The following is a 16022-nucleotide window of genomic DNA, read 5'->3' as shown; positions in this document are numbered from 1 at the left end:
TTCCCTCCTAGTTTGAGTTTGGACTTTCATTCATTAGAAGAACCTTGGTGTGTCCACTCTGAGCTCTGTAGGAACCCCAACAACAAGCCCAACAATCCAGATGGACGGTTCCAGCTGTTAACTGGAGGAATTCCATCCAAACATCTGCTCTCACTAAATTCTTCCTCACCTACAGACTGTGTTCTTCACTGCTTTAAACTTGGAAATGAATGCAGTCATTGGTCTGCGTGCTGCTTTGTTCAGAGAGATGATTGGCTGTTGACAGTGTTTGATCAGAGCGTGACAGCTGTTACTATGGTGACCATAAAGGTCAGAAACAGGAAGTGTTTGTGTCCAATCCTGAAGCCTGTCACCATTCTCCTCTCACAGCTTCACTGAGAAGCTGCAGCTTTACAGGAAACACTGGATCTTTGTTTCATACTGACTGTGTTTAGTACAATACTGCTGACAGCACCACCCACTCACTCCATCACTCTACTTACACCAGAGTCTCCAGTCTGTAGTCTGGACTCTGCTGAAGATCAGACAGCTGCTTCACATCTGGATCCTTCAGGTTGTTTCCTCTCAGGTCCAGCTGTCTCAGATGGGAGGGGTTGGACTTCAGTGCTGCTGCTAGATAATCACAGCTGATCTCTGACAAGCCACAGACACTCAATCTGTATAAAGAATGAAAGATGTAAGTTTATTAAACAAAGTGTGAGCTTGAAATCATTCAGTGTTTCATCATCTGTTCAGAGCTGAAGAAGGTTCAGAATGTAGAAGTTTAGAAAATGGAAACTCCAAACAGCTGAAGCCAACAGGAAGCAGCTTCAAACAGGAAACTGTGCAGAGTTTCAGACTATATTTCCTGATGCAGCCAGTTGGATTTTGGAGATTTGAATCTCTGTTCTGTGACTAAGTCCTTGAATCATTTCTTCCAGTTGGTCCAACAAGACAGACTAAGTATTGGACATGTGTTGTGGCTCCATTAGGGGAGCTTCTAAATGTGATGTGATGGCCCCTCTGGGTCTGTCAGGTCACAGGACTGAAGAGAGCTCAAACTGGGCACACAGTTGTTCCAGTCTGGACCAAAGACTCTATACTGGGACTGAGGGACTGCTTTGACTGCACCCACTGGGACTTTTTAAAGGCTTATGTTTGCACTTTTTCACATACAAATTACAACCTTTAATAGAAACCTATTGGTCAGCATCTTATTAGCCTGCTGTTAGCTTCATTCCACAGAAAACTGAGAGAAACTAACAGAGTTGATAAAGAATAAAGAGAAATGTGCTGATTTAAAGCCTTTGAAGTGCTTCAGATGATCTCTGTCCACTTCTGTCCACTCATTCATTCATGTAAGCTTTCTAATGCAGCTTTGATCTTCACAGTCTGCTTCATGAAACTCATTCTAACCCTGAATGTCAGAGTGTTCCTCCTTCTCTTTCCCATCATTCATGCTGGCAGTGGAGGAGATTTGGATGTTGGACTGTGTTTTGGATGATGTGTGTATGTTTGTGTTGGACTGCTGTCTGTAAAGCAAACGCACATTTTGCTTTGGATTTCAGTGTCAGAAAGACTTTAAGGTGGAATGAAGGGTTGGAGAGTTTCACAGTGAATTATCCAGTGGAGGATTTTTCTTCTTCTTTGAAGGTTTGAAATGTGAACATTGTTCTGCTGCAGTCAATGGACTAAACCAGAGAAGAAAACAGACTTCACCATGAAGATCCTCAGTGTGGATCAGTATAATATCAGCCTGATGTCTGCAGTTTAGTGTCAGCACAACTTTCACATCATATTCATCTCAGCACAACTAAAACATGCTGACTGACCTCAGAGTTTCAAGTCCACACCCTGGACTCTCCAGGAAACCACACAGATGCTTCACTCCTGAATCCTGCAGCTTGTTGTTGCAGCTCAGCTCCAGCTCTCTCAGATGGGAGGGGTTGGACTTCAGCGCTGCTGCCAGATAATCACAGCTGATCTCTGACAAACCACAGCTCACCAATCTGTATAAAGAATGAAAGATGTAAGTTTATTAGACAAAGTGTGAGCTTGAAATCATTCAGTGTTTCATCATCTGTTCAGAGCTGAAGAAGGTTCAGAATGTAGAAGTTTAGAAAATGGAAACTCCAAACAGCTGAAGCCAACAGGAAGCATCTTCAAACAAACACAACAAGAGAAAAAACTCTGAATGTTTCACATTAAAGTCATACATTTATCATAAAAACAGGACAAAGACTTGAAAAAGTCGTGTTTTTCCTTCCAGGAACCACAAGGCTTCACTTTTAAAGGTGAAGTGTGAAAGAAATGGACATATTTGAAGTCCAACACCTTTTTCCAGTCACATTATTAAAGCAGACAAACTACAAGCTCATTTTCATTCCATCAAGTCATTGTTAAGGTTCAAAATATTGGGGATGGAGACAAGAGAAAAAACCACAATAACAACACTGGTCCGGCCGGGTTGAGTCAAACGATGATTTAATGATCACACACGTGGGAGATGGACACTGATGCAGACAGCCTCAAAATCTCAAAATGGTGGAGCATTGCTCAAACTTTTATAACCTCTGGTGCCTCCACCTTATCATAAAAAGCCTAAACATTCACATGCTCTCTCTCACACAGCGCCTGAGCTACGACCTTGGCTCCCTGTTTATCTGCTCCTGCTGAAATGGGGCAGAAAACTCCAGCACACTCTGTTCTCTTCTACTCAGACAAATTAGACAATAACCTTCTGCGAACAGTATTTCTTATAACTCAGCAATATAATGCATCATAAAACAATATCATTCATTCACAACAAGTCAGCAATTTAATGTAATGCAAATCAGTTTAACTAATGCAATAGTTATCAGCTTCTTCTAATTCAGGAGAATAATGCAAACTAAAACTACATAATAATTCACAATCTTTAATTAGGGGTATAACATGGCATAAAATAATATCATAATTTTACAATTCCCCCTGATGAGGTCATTAGAATAATGACCCCACAAACACCCTGTAGCCCAGTGTGGCCGGGTTCATCTCTTCTCACTCCTGAGGTCCTTTGTCCCCCTGACGGGCAAACCATATGTAAGATGACCTCTGTGTTTGCGCAAGTCAGGTGCAAGACAAACTATTACTACAAGGATAGCAGGTCCAGATGACACTCCCCTGTTCTCCCACAGCTTTATTTGGTGTTCCCTTATACCATTCAGACGTAGACTAGAACCTCTGTCCGAAGAGCTCTTAACCTTTATTTTATTGCTGCAGCTACCAGTGTCGTCCAGTTGGGTGATCCTCTGCTCTTAATTCTTCAACCTTAGGGGTTAGACAACCCTTCAGTCGTAACACAGATCAGGGGATTATTCTGCTCCGATTTCAAACAACGATCTGTGTATTCTTCAGAAAAAGGAACAGGAAGGTGTCCCCTTTTTGCCCAAAAGCCTCTCGAACTTCGTTGGTCTGGTGTTCCCGGATTTCCGCCAACCCCTTCATGGTTATTGCTGTGTTTATGGGATCCATCCTTTTGTGGTGACTAGCTGGAGCCCAAACGCCATGACACTTGGACCCAGTTGATGTCTCGGCAGTCACTGTGTCTGACTCTGCTACGGAGGATCCTCGCATCTCTGTGACCTCGTCTGGTGTCTGTTCCTTTCTCTGTAAGAGACAGAAAACCAAAACACCTCTCTTCCTAATCCTAATAATCTAATGTTATTATCTACTGACCTTCTAGTGATTCAGAATTGGTCTAAAACATTCAGAATGTCCCAGGGACTCATTCTAATCATATCTTATGTGTGTGTAAGCATGTTTGCATTTAGCCCTCCGCACTCAAGGCATTTCTTACACTTTATCAGTCCGGACAGTCACGCCGAACGAAGCTTCTGACCTTCAAAAGGCCGAGTGCCAACTCGTTATAAGCACATTTGCAAGGTGTGTCTGAAACTTATTGAAACCACTCTTTTTAACAAAAGACAAAAAATTAACAAATCTTCTAAACGCTATTCAGTTCATTTCAATGAGTAATGATTAAACATGAAAGTGATAGTTTATGCTTTTTCACTGATTCTCTAAAAGGTCCGTCTTCTCGGACCGCTATTAGCTTAAGCTTTACCATTCCTAAATTATTAAAGACACAAATGAAGTTATAAAATGTTCAAATAATCCTGGTTTGATGTTAAAGCTCAACCTTCCCCCCCTTTTTTGACATCATCTTCTGACCTGGACTAACAACACTGGTCTCTATGGCTGTATCCCAATTCAGGGTCTGCAGCCTTAAAGTACACATTTCAAGGCCGATTACGTCACAGCGGCGTGCTGAAGGCTGTCCCAATTCAAAGGCTGCTCGAAATGCGGCCCTGAAATGCGTCCTTCATTTCCCTGAATTTCAAGGCTGTGTCAGTGTAGACTTCGTGGCCCAACATATCCCAGAATGCATAGCGCGGTGGTGGGTGTGGATAATTTTGCCGAAAAAAAAACGGCGGATGAGGGGCACCCGAAGAGTAAACTTTAAGTAAGTACTGAATATTATGTCACTTATTTATGTGTAAATGTTTAATAACGAAGAACATTAAAACATTACTGTTGGCCACATGTTGGCAAAGTTATGTGACATTTGTACTAACTTGGTTTTAAAGCCTTTACTTTAAAATATACGCCGTTCAATAGCTGAGCTTAATCTTACAGAGAATGATCAAACCTCAGGTAGAAGCAAACAAAAAAATGAACAAAAGATTTTCTCCTTCATTTCTGTCAAACAAAGCTGTATGACACGTTTCCAGCTGTTAGTATCATGGTTGCTAGGCAACCTGGGCAGCGCAACGGAGGCTAGACCGTCCCATTTCACAAGCCTCGCACTTCCGGCCTTAGCGGTCTTTGAGTACGCGGCCCTTGAGGATCGGTGAGGCTGCGTACTTTAAGGCTGCAGATCCTGAATTGGGATACAGCCCATGTGCAGCTGGCTGTGAGACCAGTGCTCAGAGAGTGTCTACAAAGTGCAACACTGAAAGAACATCACACACTCATTTGCTTCCAGCACTTTCACACAAACATCTACTGTCATTATTGTCACCAAACTCTGTGGATCCTTTATTGCAAATTAAAATGGGATCAAATGGTCAGACAAAAGAGGGTTATGAGGAAATATGATGAAATGTTTTTTATCAGTTTCTATCAGTTTTATTTGTCATATGCAAGTTAGCACAGGGTCAACATTGCAATTGAATGTGTTTGACGAGCTGCAGTCACTCAGCAGCATGATACAGTAGGAGAAAATATAATAAAATAAAATAAAATAATACAGAAAATAGAAAAATAGTGAGGAGCAAATATTAGAGAGACATGATAAAAGAAAAAAGATGACTAAATATATATATGTATCTATAAATATAAATATATGTACACTAGTGATTAAATAAGAAAATCTTGAAAAGAAATATGACAGGAGGGCAGATGGGATATTGCACAGGAATGAGCAGCAGAAAATCACAGTATTGCACTTTTAAATATAAATATCAATAACAATAAAGTGGAGTGACCAGTGCAGATTAAACAGAGTACTTGTGAAGCTGCAGGGTAGCTTCTGAGTGCTGTGTTGTGTGTGTTTAAGTGTTGTGGTTGAGGTGTCGAATGGCTTGGTGGTAAAAACTGTTTTTGAGTCTTGTAGTCCGAGCAGACAGACTCCTGTAACGTCTGCCAGATGGTAACAAGGAGAACAGCTGATATGCTGGGTGGCTGTGGTCCTTGATGATGCTGTGTGCTTTACGGAGGCATCGCTGGAGATAAATGTCCTGAATGGCAGGAAGCCTCGTGCCAGTGATGTGCTCTGCTGCCTTCACCACCCTCTGTAGCGATTTACGGCTGCTGGCAGAGCAGCTTCCGTACCAAACTGTGATGCAGCTCGTCAGCAAGCTCTCAATTACACACCTGTAAAAATTTGAGGTGATGTTGGCATTCATGCTAAACTTCCTCAGCCTCCTCAGGAAGTAAAGCCGCTGGCGAGCTTTCCTGATAGCAGTGTCTGTGTGAAGGGTCCAGGAGAAGTCCTCAGTGATGTTGACTCCAAGGAATTTGAAACTGCTGACCCTTTCGACCTTGACACCGTTGATGTGGATGGGCTGGTGCTCTCTGACTGGTCGTTTCCGGTAGTCCACTATCATCTCTCTAGTTTTGCTGATGTTGAGAGTCAGGTTATTTTCCAGGCACCACTCGTACAGTGCCATCACCTCATCTCTATAGGCCGTCTCATCGTTGTCTGTGATGAGGCCTATGATGGTTGTGTCATCCGCAAACTTGATGATGATGTTGGACTCTTGTTTAGCAACACAGTCGTGTGTGAACAGGGGATATAGGAGGGGGCTAAGCACACAACCCTGTGGCGTACCTGTGTTTAGGATGAGTGGTGAGGAGGTGTGCTTACCAACTCTCACCACCTGGGGCCTGTTTGTGAGGAAGTTTAGAATCCATCTGCACATCGGTGTTCCCAGCCCAAGGTCGACGAGCTTCGTGGCAAGTTTTGAGGGGATGATGGTGTTAAATGCTGAGCTGTAGTCGATGAAGAGCATCCTTTCATATGTATTCCCTTTCTCCAGGTGAGTGAGGGTGGTGTGCGTTGCCAGGGCGATGGCATCCTCTGTGGCTCTGTTTGTCCGATAGGCAAACTGAAGAGGGTCCAGTGTGTCAGGGAGGGATGAGCAGATGTGACCTTTGACCAGCCGCTCCAGGCACTTCATGATGACGGATGTCAGTGCAACAGGACGGTAGTCATTCAGACAGGAGATCACTGATTTTTTGGGAACGGGAATGATGGTGGATGCTTTGAGGGACGTGGGGACCACTGACTGCCTCAGGGAGAGGTTGAAGATGTTGGTGAACACCTCTGCCAGCTCGTCTGCACACACTCCGAGTAGCCGGACTGGGATGCCGTCTGGTCCTGGAGCTTTGTGAGGATTTACCTTTTTAAAGGTCCATCTCACAGCTTCTGTTTTCAGAGTTAGAGTTGCAGCCTCACTGTCCTCCTGAGGGTAGAGGATCTGCTCTCTGTTGTCTAAACGAGCATAGAAGTTGTTAAGCTCGTCTGCAAGAGATGCAGTGGGCTGAACACTGACTGTGTTGACCTTCTTGTAGTCAGTGATGCAGCACAGTCCATTCCACAGTCGCCTGGTGTCAAAGCTGTGGTAGCTGGACTCCATTTTGTCCTTGTAGTCCTTTCTGGCCTTTTTTATGGACTTTCGGAGGTCATACCCGGCTGCTTTATATGCATCAGCATCCCCGGAGTTAAAGGCAGAGGTCCGCACTTTTAGCTTGGAGCGGACGTCTTTATTTACCCAGGGTTTCTGATTTGGATATATGCGAACAGTGGTTTTTGTGATGGTATCATCCATGCACTTTCCAATATATCCAATGACAGAGTCTGTGAGTTCAAATGTTGTGTGTTAGCAGCAAGTTATTGAATCATTTTCCTCAGAAACCAAAAAAAAAAAAGATTGACAAACATGTTTTTACAAACTCAGTGTTGGACTTGGATCAGCAGGATAAGCTGATGTTTAAAGGCATTTGAGTCTCGCTGTATGAGAGTCCAGTTATTACTCAATATTTATGGATGATGTTCTTTCAGTGTTGCACTTTGTAGACGCTCCCTGAGCCTCACAGCCAGCTGCACATGGATCAGCTGACATTACCCAGCATTAGAGGCGGGTGTAAAAAAAATGGATTTTCCTATTTAAATGGTTTTAATTTGAATAAAGCGATGTTGATTCATTCAATCCTGAATCGATTTTTAATATAAATGTATTTTGCCAGAATCTCAGGTTAAAGCTCCCAAAAGTATTTCAACAACAAGCAAACAGATAAAACAGTAAATGAGAGCAGCTAAACACACAAAGATGGAAACACAGAGCGTGGATCGTTCACTCGACGGCACGTACACGGACACGCCGTCGGGGCTGAAAGTGGACAGCTCACAGATCCTGAAGCTGCAGGTTTCATCTGTCTCCAACCAAAACTGAGTGAACCAGCAGCAGAAGAAGATCCAAACTACGCTTTACGTTTGATGAACATCGTCATGAATTCTCTCTGACTTTGACGTTTACTTCCTGCACAGCTCTCTCTCTCTCTCAGTGTACTTCAAGAACAGTTTACCTTCAAAAATCTGTTTCCTGCATTATTCACTGCTTATTACGCACCAGTCTGCTGTTGTGTTCACTGCTGTCGGCCTCCGAAAACAAAGCCTCATTTCTGCTGTTCAATACTGAAGAAATTTAAACCTTTTAAAATGATGACAGATTACAAACTCTCAGCTGTGTCTGTAATCAAACCTCTGTAACTTTGCTTCACTTCAGCAGCATCAGCTCATGTTCACATGTTGATTCATGGTTTGCTTCAGTTTTTGATGGACTGCAGAATATTTTGAAGGTTATCTGCTATAAAAAGCCAGAACAGGAAAATCTGCTTCATGTGTTTCTGTTTGATCCTCAGTGGCTTTGACACAAAGGCCTCTGCTGTGATGATCACACCTCTGATCAAGTCTCACAGTGTCAGCTTTGTTTTTATACATATGGATATGTGCTGATAAATGATCAGAATTATAATCTTTCCCACTGTCTGCTGTGTGCCGTGACCTTTGACCTGCTAAAGACAGTCAGCTATGGATTATTCATTGTTGTGTCTGATACTTAGGACTGTGAGGAAGAACACTACACAGTTAATCAGGGTCCCCTCTCTCTGAATCAGGAAAGGTGGGCAGGCCGTGTGTGGGCCGCGGGCCATACGTTGAGTCTCACTGTTTGAAATGTGAACATTGTTCTGCTGCAGTCAATGGACTAAACCAGAGAAGAAGAAAACAGACTTTACCATGAAGATCCTCAGTGTGGATCAGTATAATATCAGCCTGATGTCTGCAGTTTAGTGTCAGCACAACTTTCACATCATATTCATCTCAGCACAACTAAAACATGCTGACTGACCTCAGAGTTTCAAGTCCACATCCTGGACTCTCCAGGAAACCACACAGATGCTTCACTCCTGAATCCTGCAGCTTTTTGTTGTAGCTCAGCTCCAGCTCTCTCAGATGGGAGGGGTTGGACTTCAGTGCTGCTGCCAGATAATCACAGCTGATCTCTGACAAACCACAGCCCCACAATCTGTATAAAGAATGAAAGATGAAAGTTTATTATACAAAGTGTGAGCTTGAAATCATTCAGTGTTTCATCATCTGTTCAGAGCTGAAGAAGGTTCAGAATGTAGAAGTTTAGAAAATGGAAACTCCAAACAGCTGAAGCCAACAGGAAGCAGCTTCAAACAAACACAACAAGAGAAAAAACTCTGAATGTTTCACATTAAAGTCGTACATTTATCATAAAAACAGGACAAAGACTTGAAAAAGTCATGTTTTTTCCTTCCAGGAACCACAAGGCTTCACTTTTAAAGGTGAAGTGTGAAAGAAATGGACATATTTGAAGTCCAACACCTTTTTCCAGTCACATTATTAAAGCAGACAAACTACAAGCTCATTTTCATTCCAACAAGTCATCTTCTGACCTGGACTAACAACACTGGTCTCTATGTGCAGCTGGCTGTGAGACCAGTGCTCAGGGAGCGTCTACAAAGTGCAACACTGAAAGAACATCACACACTCATTTGCTTCCATCATCCAACCTGAAGAGGAAACAGACGGCTCCCCTTCAAAGTAAAAGCTGCTCCTTTTGGACACAGTATCAAAGAAAGTCTACAGTATAACATAGAAAAGACAGAACAAAGTTTTGGTTGTTTTTAAATTGTGCAGAAATGAAACTACACTAAGCTCAATTATGTGACAGACATTTCATCCCATGTCAGTTTGGCCTCATCCTGGGCCGGATTATCCAGCACACACTCTGACCACAGGCCCAGGGGCCACGCACAGCTGGGCTCCATCCAAGAGACATGAAACAAACCAACACAATAATAAAAAGCACCATGTGATCTTCTTACATCTTCAAGACAAACATAGTAAAAACATGAGCATATTTGTTTCCTGATAAAATGATGTGACAGGTAGAACAGAGTAAAGTGGTGGTGTTACAGCCTTTCTCCCCTCTGCTGCCGAGGCTGTTAGTCTCTCCCAAACTCAGCTACAGGACTTCCAAATGAATGAAAGCAGCAGAAGTGGCTTTACAAATGAAAGAGGAAGAGGAGAAGAAGAGGAGAGGGAGGCCACCCTGACCATCACTCCAGCTGAAAACATCACACTTCCATTAAAGTTGGTGAGGAAATGTTGAGCAGGATGAGCTGCTGGCTAATCTGGAGGCTGTAGCAGCAGCTCACAGTCACAGTGGATTTCCACTCATGAAAAAGCTCTGGCTGCTTCATTTCTCATCTCATATCAGAGACTTTAAAGCTTCACTGAAGCTGTACTGTGATGCTTCCATATTCCAGTGAGGCCTCCATAATGATTTCAGCTGTTCTGTACACACACTGTGTGCCCTGTATGGCTCAAAGTCTCTGCAGCCTGTTTTTATCTGCTATCATCAGATCTTCATCATCCTCATTCACATCCCTCACACACTCTACAGCCTCATCAGCACTGACTTCATCTTCACTGACTGATGGAGCACAACATGAACCTGTGGAGGCTGAAACACTGTCCTGTCAAACATCTCCCCGTCACCACTCCACTTCTGTCAGCCTTTAAATGAACCCTGCTCAAGTCTGTCACTTCTGTTTGGAGCCTAAAGGAAAAACTGTTGTTCAGTCGTTTGGAAAGACAACATTTCTGAAAGCACTCAAACTTCTTCACATTTGTCTTCAGACACATCCTGAACATGTAGGAACTAAAGAAAGTTTCAAACATCAATCAAAGACCTGAAATATAGAAAAACAACAACAGCCGCAGTCAGTGAACTCACCTCAGAGTCTCCAGTCGACAGTTTGGACTCTCCAGTCCAGCACACAGAAGCTTCACACCTGAATCCTGCAGCTTGTTGTTACTAATGTCCAGCTCTGTCAGATGGGAGGGGTTGGACTTCAGAGCTGAGGCCACAACTTCACAGTGAGACTCTGAGAGTCCACACTGAGTCAGTCTGTGATGATAGAAAAAATAAAATGTGTTATTATAAAAGCAGAAAATCTGCATTATAAACACAGACTGAATATATATGAAGACAAAACAGAGTGAGGTCATAATCTGATGAATCTGCTCTTCACATCTGTGTTTCAGCTCCTCTTACTGTGTTTGACATGACACAACGATTGAGTCTCTCTCAGACCTGCAGACTTTTAATGAGAATCTTTGTTTGGCTTTAATCTGCAGATGAAGGAGGAAGATGGTGTCACATTTAGGCTTCCATAACGTCCACAGTCTGTCACTGAGATCTGATCCAGAGTCAGAGTGAAGACACACATTTGGACTGTTTCCTGTTTTGACTCCAGAACATTTTGAATGAGTTCAGCTCAGTGAAGAGTTCCAGCTGGAAAGATAATCTCTGTTTGCTACCTGCTGTCAGGTACGACTGTTCACGTCCACACGCAGGAAAAACCTGCTGACTGTTACCAAACGGAGCAGAAATCTCATCACTGGACAATAATGATGAATGAACTCAGAGCTGCTGATATCAGATCTGATTTCAGGGGAACTAAACACAGAAATGATTGGCTCATTTGAGCTTTCTGAGCCATTATCTGCTGCTGTGTCGCTAGTTGGCAGAAAATGATTTGTATTCCTGTTCAGGGCTTCAGTGTTTATGAGTCCAGATCCAGGTGACAGCAGGTCAAAATGATGTTACCTGTCTGTGTCCAGCAGCAGCCTGTATTCACTTTGAATATTGTTATAACCTGACATGGATCAGTTTGTCTTTGATTGGTTTGTAAATGTCACTGTTTCCATTGGACCTGAGTGACGTACAAAGACAGAGAGGGAGAGAAAGGAGAGAGAGGATGGAGACAGCAAAGAGAGAGCAAACACAAACAGGTGAGAGTGGACAGGTGACCAAGGTCAGCAACCAATCAGAGAGCTTCTGTTTGACCCACAGTCACTGATGATGACTGCACATAACCAAGCAGTGTGTTACTCTGATATCAAATATGGATCCTGCTCTTATAATAATGATGATCAGATGATATTATTGTGTTATTTTGTAGCTGAATACGATGTTTGTGTGATTATCAGTGAAAGAAGCAGTGAGGAGGATGGAGAGAGAGAGAGGACAGAGGGAGAAGTTAGAAACACTAAAAGGATTTTTCATGGATTTCATGGATGATTTGAGTGATTTCCAGCAGGACACTTAAACATGTCAGTGGACGTCCTAAAGAACATATTCACTGATATGAAACGTGTCATTGAACAGGATCAATATCAGTGGAAACATGGTGGAAACAGCTGTGACTGCATGGATGTGACACACTTCAAATCTGTTCTCCACTCTTGGATTTGGGATCCATGGAGCTGCTGCTGAGTCTGTACAATAAAGGAATGGTGTGGAAGGTTGCAGCGTACGGACACAAACACTTTGTGGTTACAATCTGATTTTATTTTCAACATTAAACTACTAACCTACACTGATCAATGATGTTAGTGATCACATCTGGACTCACCCAGCCTTTCTGCAGTTCCTCACAGCTGGAATCAGTCTCTGTCGTCCCCGCTCTGATGTTTTGTACTTCAGCAGGTCCAAGTCATCCAGAACCTCCTCTGACATCTGCAGCATGAAGGCCAGAGCTGAGCACTGGATCTCAGAGAGTTCCTTCTCTGATCTGTTCTCTGACTTCAGGAACTCTTGGATCTCCTGAAATAATGAGAGGTGGTTCATCTCCATCAGACAGTGGAAGATGTTGATGCTTCTGTCAGGAGAGATTTTATCACTGTTCATCTCCTTCAGGTTGTTGATGACTCTCTGGATGGTTCCTGGACTGATCTCTGTCTGACCCAGCAGACCTACTAAGAGTCTCTGGTTGGACTCCAGACAGAGGCCATGAAGGAAGCGAACAAACAGGTCCAGGTGGCCATTTTTACTCTGGAGGGATTTCTCCATGACTCTCCTCAGAAATACATCAAGTGATTGGAGATCTTTGTTATCAAAAAGACTGAAAATCATCTTGATTAAAGATTCTGATTTTAGAAACATCTTCAGCACCTCTGTCTTCCTGCTGGTGTGACAGTGGAACATGTAGACAGCAGCCAGAAACTCCTGAATGCTCAGATGAACAAAGCAGTAGACTGGTTTCTGGAAGATCACACACTCTCTTTTGAAGATCTCTGTACAAACTCCTGAGTACACCGAGGCCTCTGTCACATCCAGACCACACTGCTCCAGGTCTTCTTGGTAGAACATGATGTTTCCTTTCTCCAGATGTTCAAACGCCAGCCTCCCCAGCTTCAGAAGAACTTCCCTGTCAGCCTCCGTCAGCTCCTGTGGACTCGTCTCACGTCCCTCATGGTACTTGTTCTTCTTCCTGTTTGTCTGAAGCAGCAGGAAGTGTGAGTACATGTCAGTCAGGGTCTTGGGCAGCTCTCCTCTCTGCTCTGTAGTCAACATGTGCTCCAGAACTGCAGCAGTGATCCAGCAGAAGACTGGGATACTACACATGATGTGGAGGCTCCTGGATGTCTTCATGTGGGAGATGATTCTGCTGGACAGCTCTTCATCACTGAATCTCCTCCTGAAGTAATCCTCCTTCTGGGCGTCAGTGAAGCCTCGTACTTCTGTTAGCCTGTCAACACATGTAGGAGGGATCTGATTGGCTGCTGCGGGTCGGGAAGTTATCCAGACAAGAGCCGAGAGAAGCAGATTTCTCTGGATGAGGTTTGTCAGCAGCTGGCTGACTGATGACTTCTGTGTGACATCAGACAGCAGCTTCCTGTTGGTGAAATCCAATGAAAGTCTGCTTTCATCCAGGCCGTCAAAGATGAACAAAAGCTGAGAGACAGCCAGCTTCTCTGCTGTAACCTTCTGTAATGTTGGATGGAAAACATGGAGCAGCTCCAGAAGACTGTACTGCTCATCTCTGATCAGGTTCAGCTCCCTGAATGAAAGCAGAACCACCACACTGACATGTTGGTTCTCCAAGCCCTCTGCCCAGTCCAGAGTGAACTTCTGCACTGAGAAGGTTTTTCCAACACCAGCCACGCCATTGGTCAGAACCACTCTGATGGGTCTCTGTTGGTCAGGTAAGGCTTTAAAGATGTCCTGGCACCTGATTGGAGCGTCATGGAGGGCGTCCATCTTGGAAGCTGTCTCCAGCTGCCTCACCTCATGTTGGGTATGAACCTCTTCACTCTGTCCCTCTGTGATGTAGAGGTCAGTGTAGATGGTGTTGAGGAGGGTTCTACTTCCTGTTTCCTCACTTCCTTCAGTCACACGTTCACATCTCCTCCTCAGGCTGATCTTATGTTCATCTAAAACCTCCTGCAGACCAACATCTGCTGAAAGAAAGAAAAACAATGAGACTAAAGAGAAAGAAAACTCTTCAATGTCTGAACAACACAAGAAGTCCAGTTTTCAGAAATGAGTCCATCAGCAGACAGATGTTCAGTCTTACTTTGTACACAGCTGCTCTGACTGACTGTCTGCAGTCCAGCTCTGCTTCTGGATCTTTCTCCACACTGTGCAGAAGCTCTGATGGTGACACAGAAAAGTCAAAGTGGAGATACTTCTGTCCACCTTTGATTAGACTCATTATAAAAAGGAAAACAAAGTTTGAACACAGTCATGTTTCCAGTTCACTGACTTACATTTATTCCATGGACACTCACTCTAACCTGAACCACAGCTACAACCCAACATTGTTGAGGCCTCATCTCCTCCTTTCCTGACTGTAGAGGTTAAATATGCAACAATCAACAAATAAAAGAATTTGGTTAATTTCAAAGAAACTCACACGGTGACCAAGTAAAGTAACCGTAGTAAAGGAGACAACATCCCGTTGATGGTGGGATTATTTGAAAGATTTGCTTTAGTCACGTCACCAAATGCAGTTGAACCACCCGTGGATCCATGTTTGACCATTCTACCACTCTGAGCTCTGCTTTTGAATCATTTCATTATTATCATCATTCATTTATTCATTCTTTGGAGGGGGGCTATTTCCTAATGCCGCCCTAATAAGCTGATGTTCAAGGGGAAATATAACAGAAACTCTTTCAGTGTTATTCATTAATAAATTAACAGATAAACTGTGAAGAAGAAAAAAACTGAGATTTAAAGGAGAGAGTGAGAAACATGATCATCCATCCTCATAATACATGTTTATCAGTATCTGCTGTGACCATACTGCAGTAATAACTACAAGTCTACATTTCTGTGACTGTTGATCAATCACAGCAGGAATCTGAGCTCATCTCTGCACACAGAGCAGCTTCAGCTCTGGGATAAACTGCTCGCTTCACGTCCTTCTCAGCTCACAGACACTCATCCTGATATTTTCCTTTAACATTTGATGGTATAATTCATCTGAGTTTACACTTTATCTGCATGAATACAGAAAAACAGAGCCAAACACCATAAACCATCAGTTTCACCATGTAGAATATATTGTTGTTTCCTTGCTTTTAATTCAGAGAAAAACTCTGATTTGGATTTTCTCTGTTCTCTTTGCCACAGCCCATCCCAGCAGCAGCTGAAGCAGCTGACTGTCACAACACTGAATAACACTTTAGGAGGAACGTCTTGATGCATTCTCAATCATCCAGGAGAGTAAATCTCCAAAAGTGGATTCTGTTCATCTGGACGTAGCATAAGTGTGTCCCAGCTGGACTTTTGTCAAAGCTGGAAAGGCGCCTAAAGAAAGCTCCAGCCGATCCAGGTGAGAAGGACAACCGCTGCCTAAGAGAAAACCTGTAGTGATCCCGTACGTGTCAGGAGTATCGGAGCAGTTGAGATGCATTTTTTCTAAACACCGGGTCTCTGTGGCTTTTAAACCCAAAAACACGCTGCACCAAAAACTGGTCTACCCCAAGGATCGGGTCCCCCGACACAAACAGAGTAACATAGTGTACGCTGTTAAGTGCAGGAGGATTGCCAGGATTTATACATCGGGGAAACCAAACAACCTCTGGCTACAACACAGAAGAGCCACCTCGT

At 43.4% G+C, this 16022-nt stretch overlaps 1 protein-coding gene across 1 annotated transcript in view; it reads right to left on the bottom strand.

Moving 5' to 3' along the window:
- Nucleotides 1-16022, bottom strand: part of LOC113011589 (NACHT, LRR and PYD domains-containing protein 12-like) — a 534299-nt gene that overhangs the window by 441174 nt on the left and 77103 nt on the right. Inside the window, exon 5 of the mRNA XM_080298057.1 lies at nucleotides 8934-9110. Within this exon, the coding sequence (XP_080154183.1) occupies nucleotides 8934-9110 (177 nt within the window). The remainder of the gene's footprint in view (nucleotides 1-8933; nucleotides 9111-16022) is intronic.

Source organism: Astatotilapia calliptera, chromosome 3 (genome assembly GCF_964374335.1).
Source record: "Astatotilapia calliptera chromosome 3, fAstCal68.1, whole genome shotgun sequence".
Taxonomy (NCBI): domain Eukaryota; kingdom Metazoa; phylum Chordata; class Actinopteri; order Cichliformes; family Cichlidae; genus Astatotilapia; species Astatotilapia calliptera.
The sequence above is the reverse complement of the archived record's forward strand: the minus strand, read 5'-3'. Positions and strand labels throughout refer to the sequence as shown.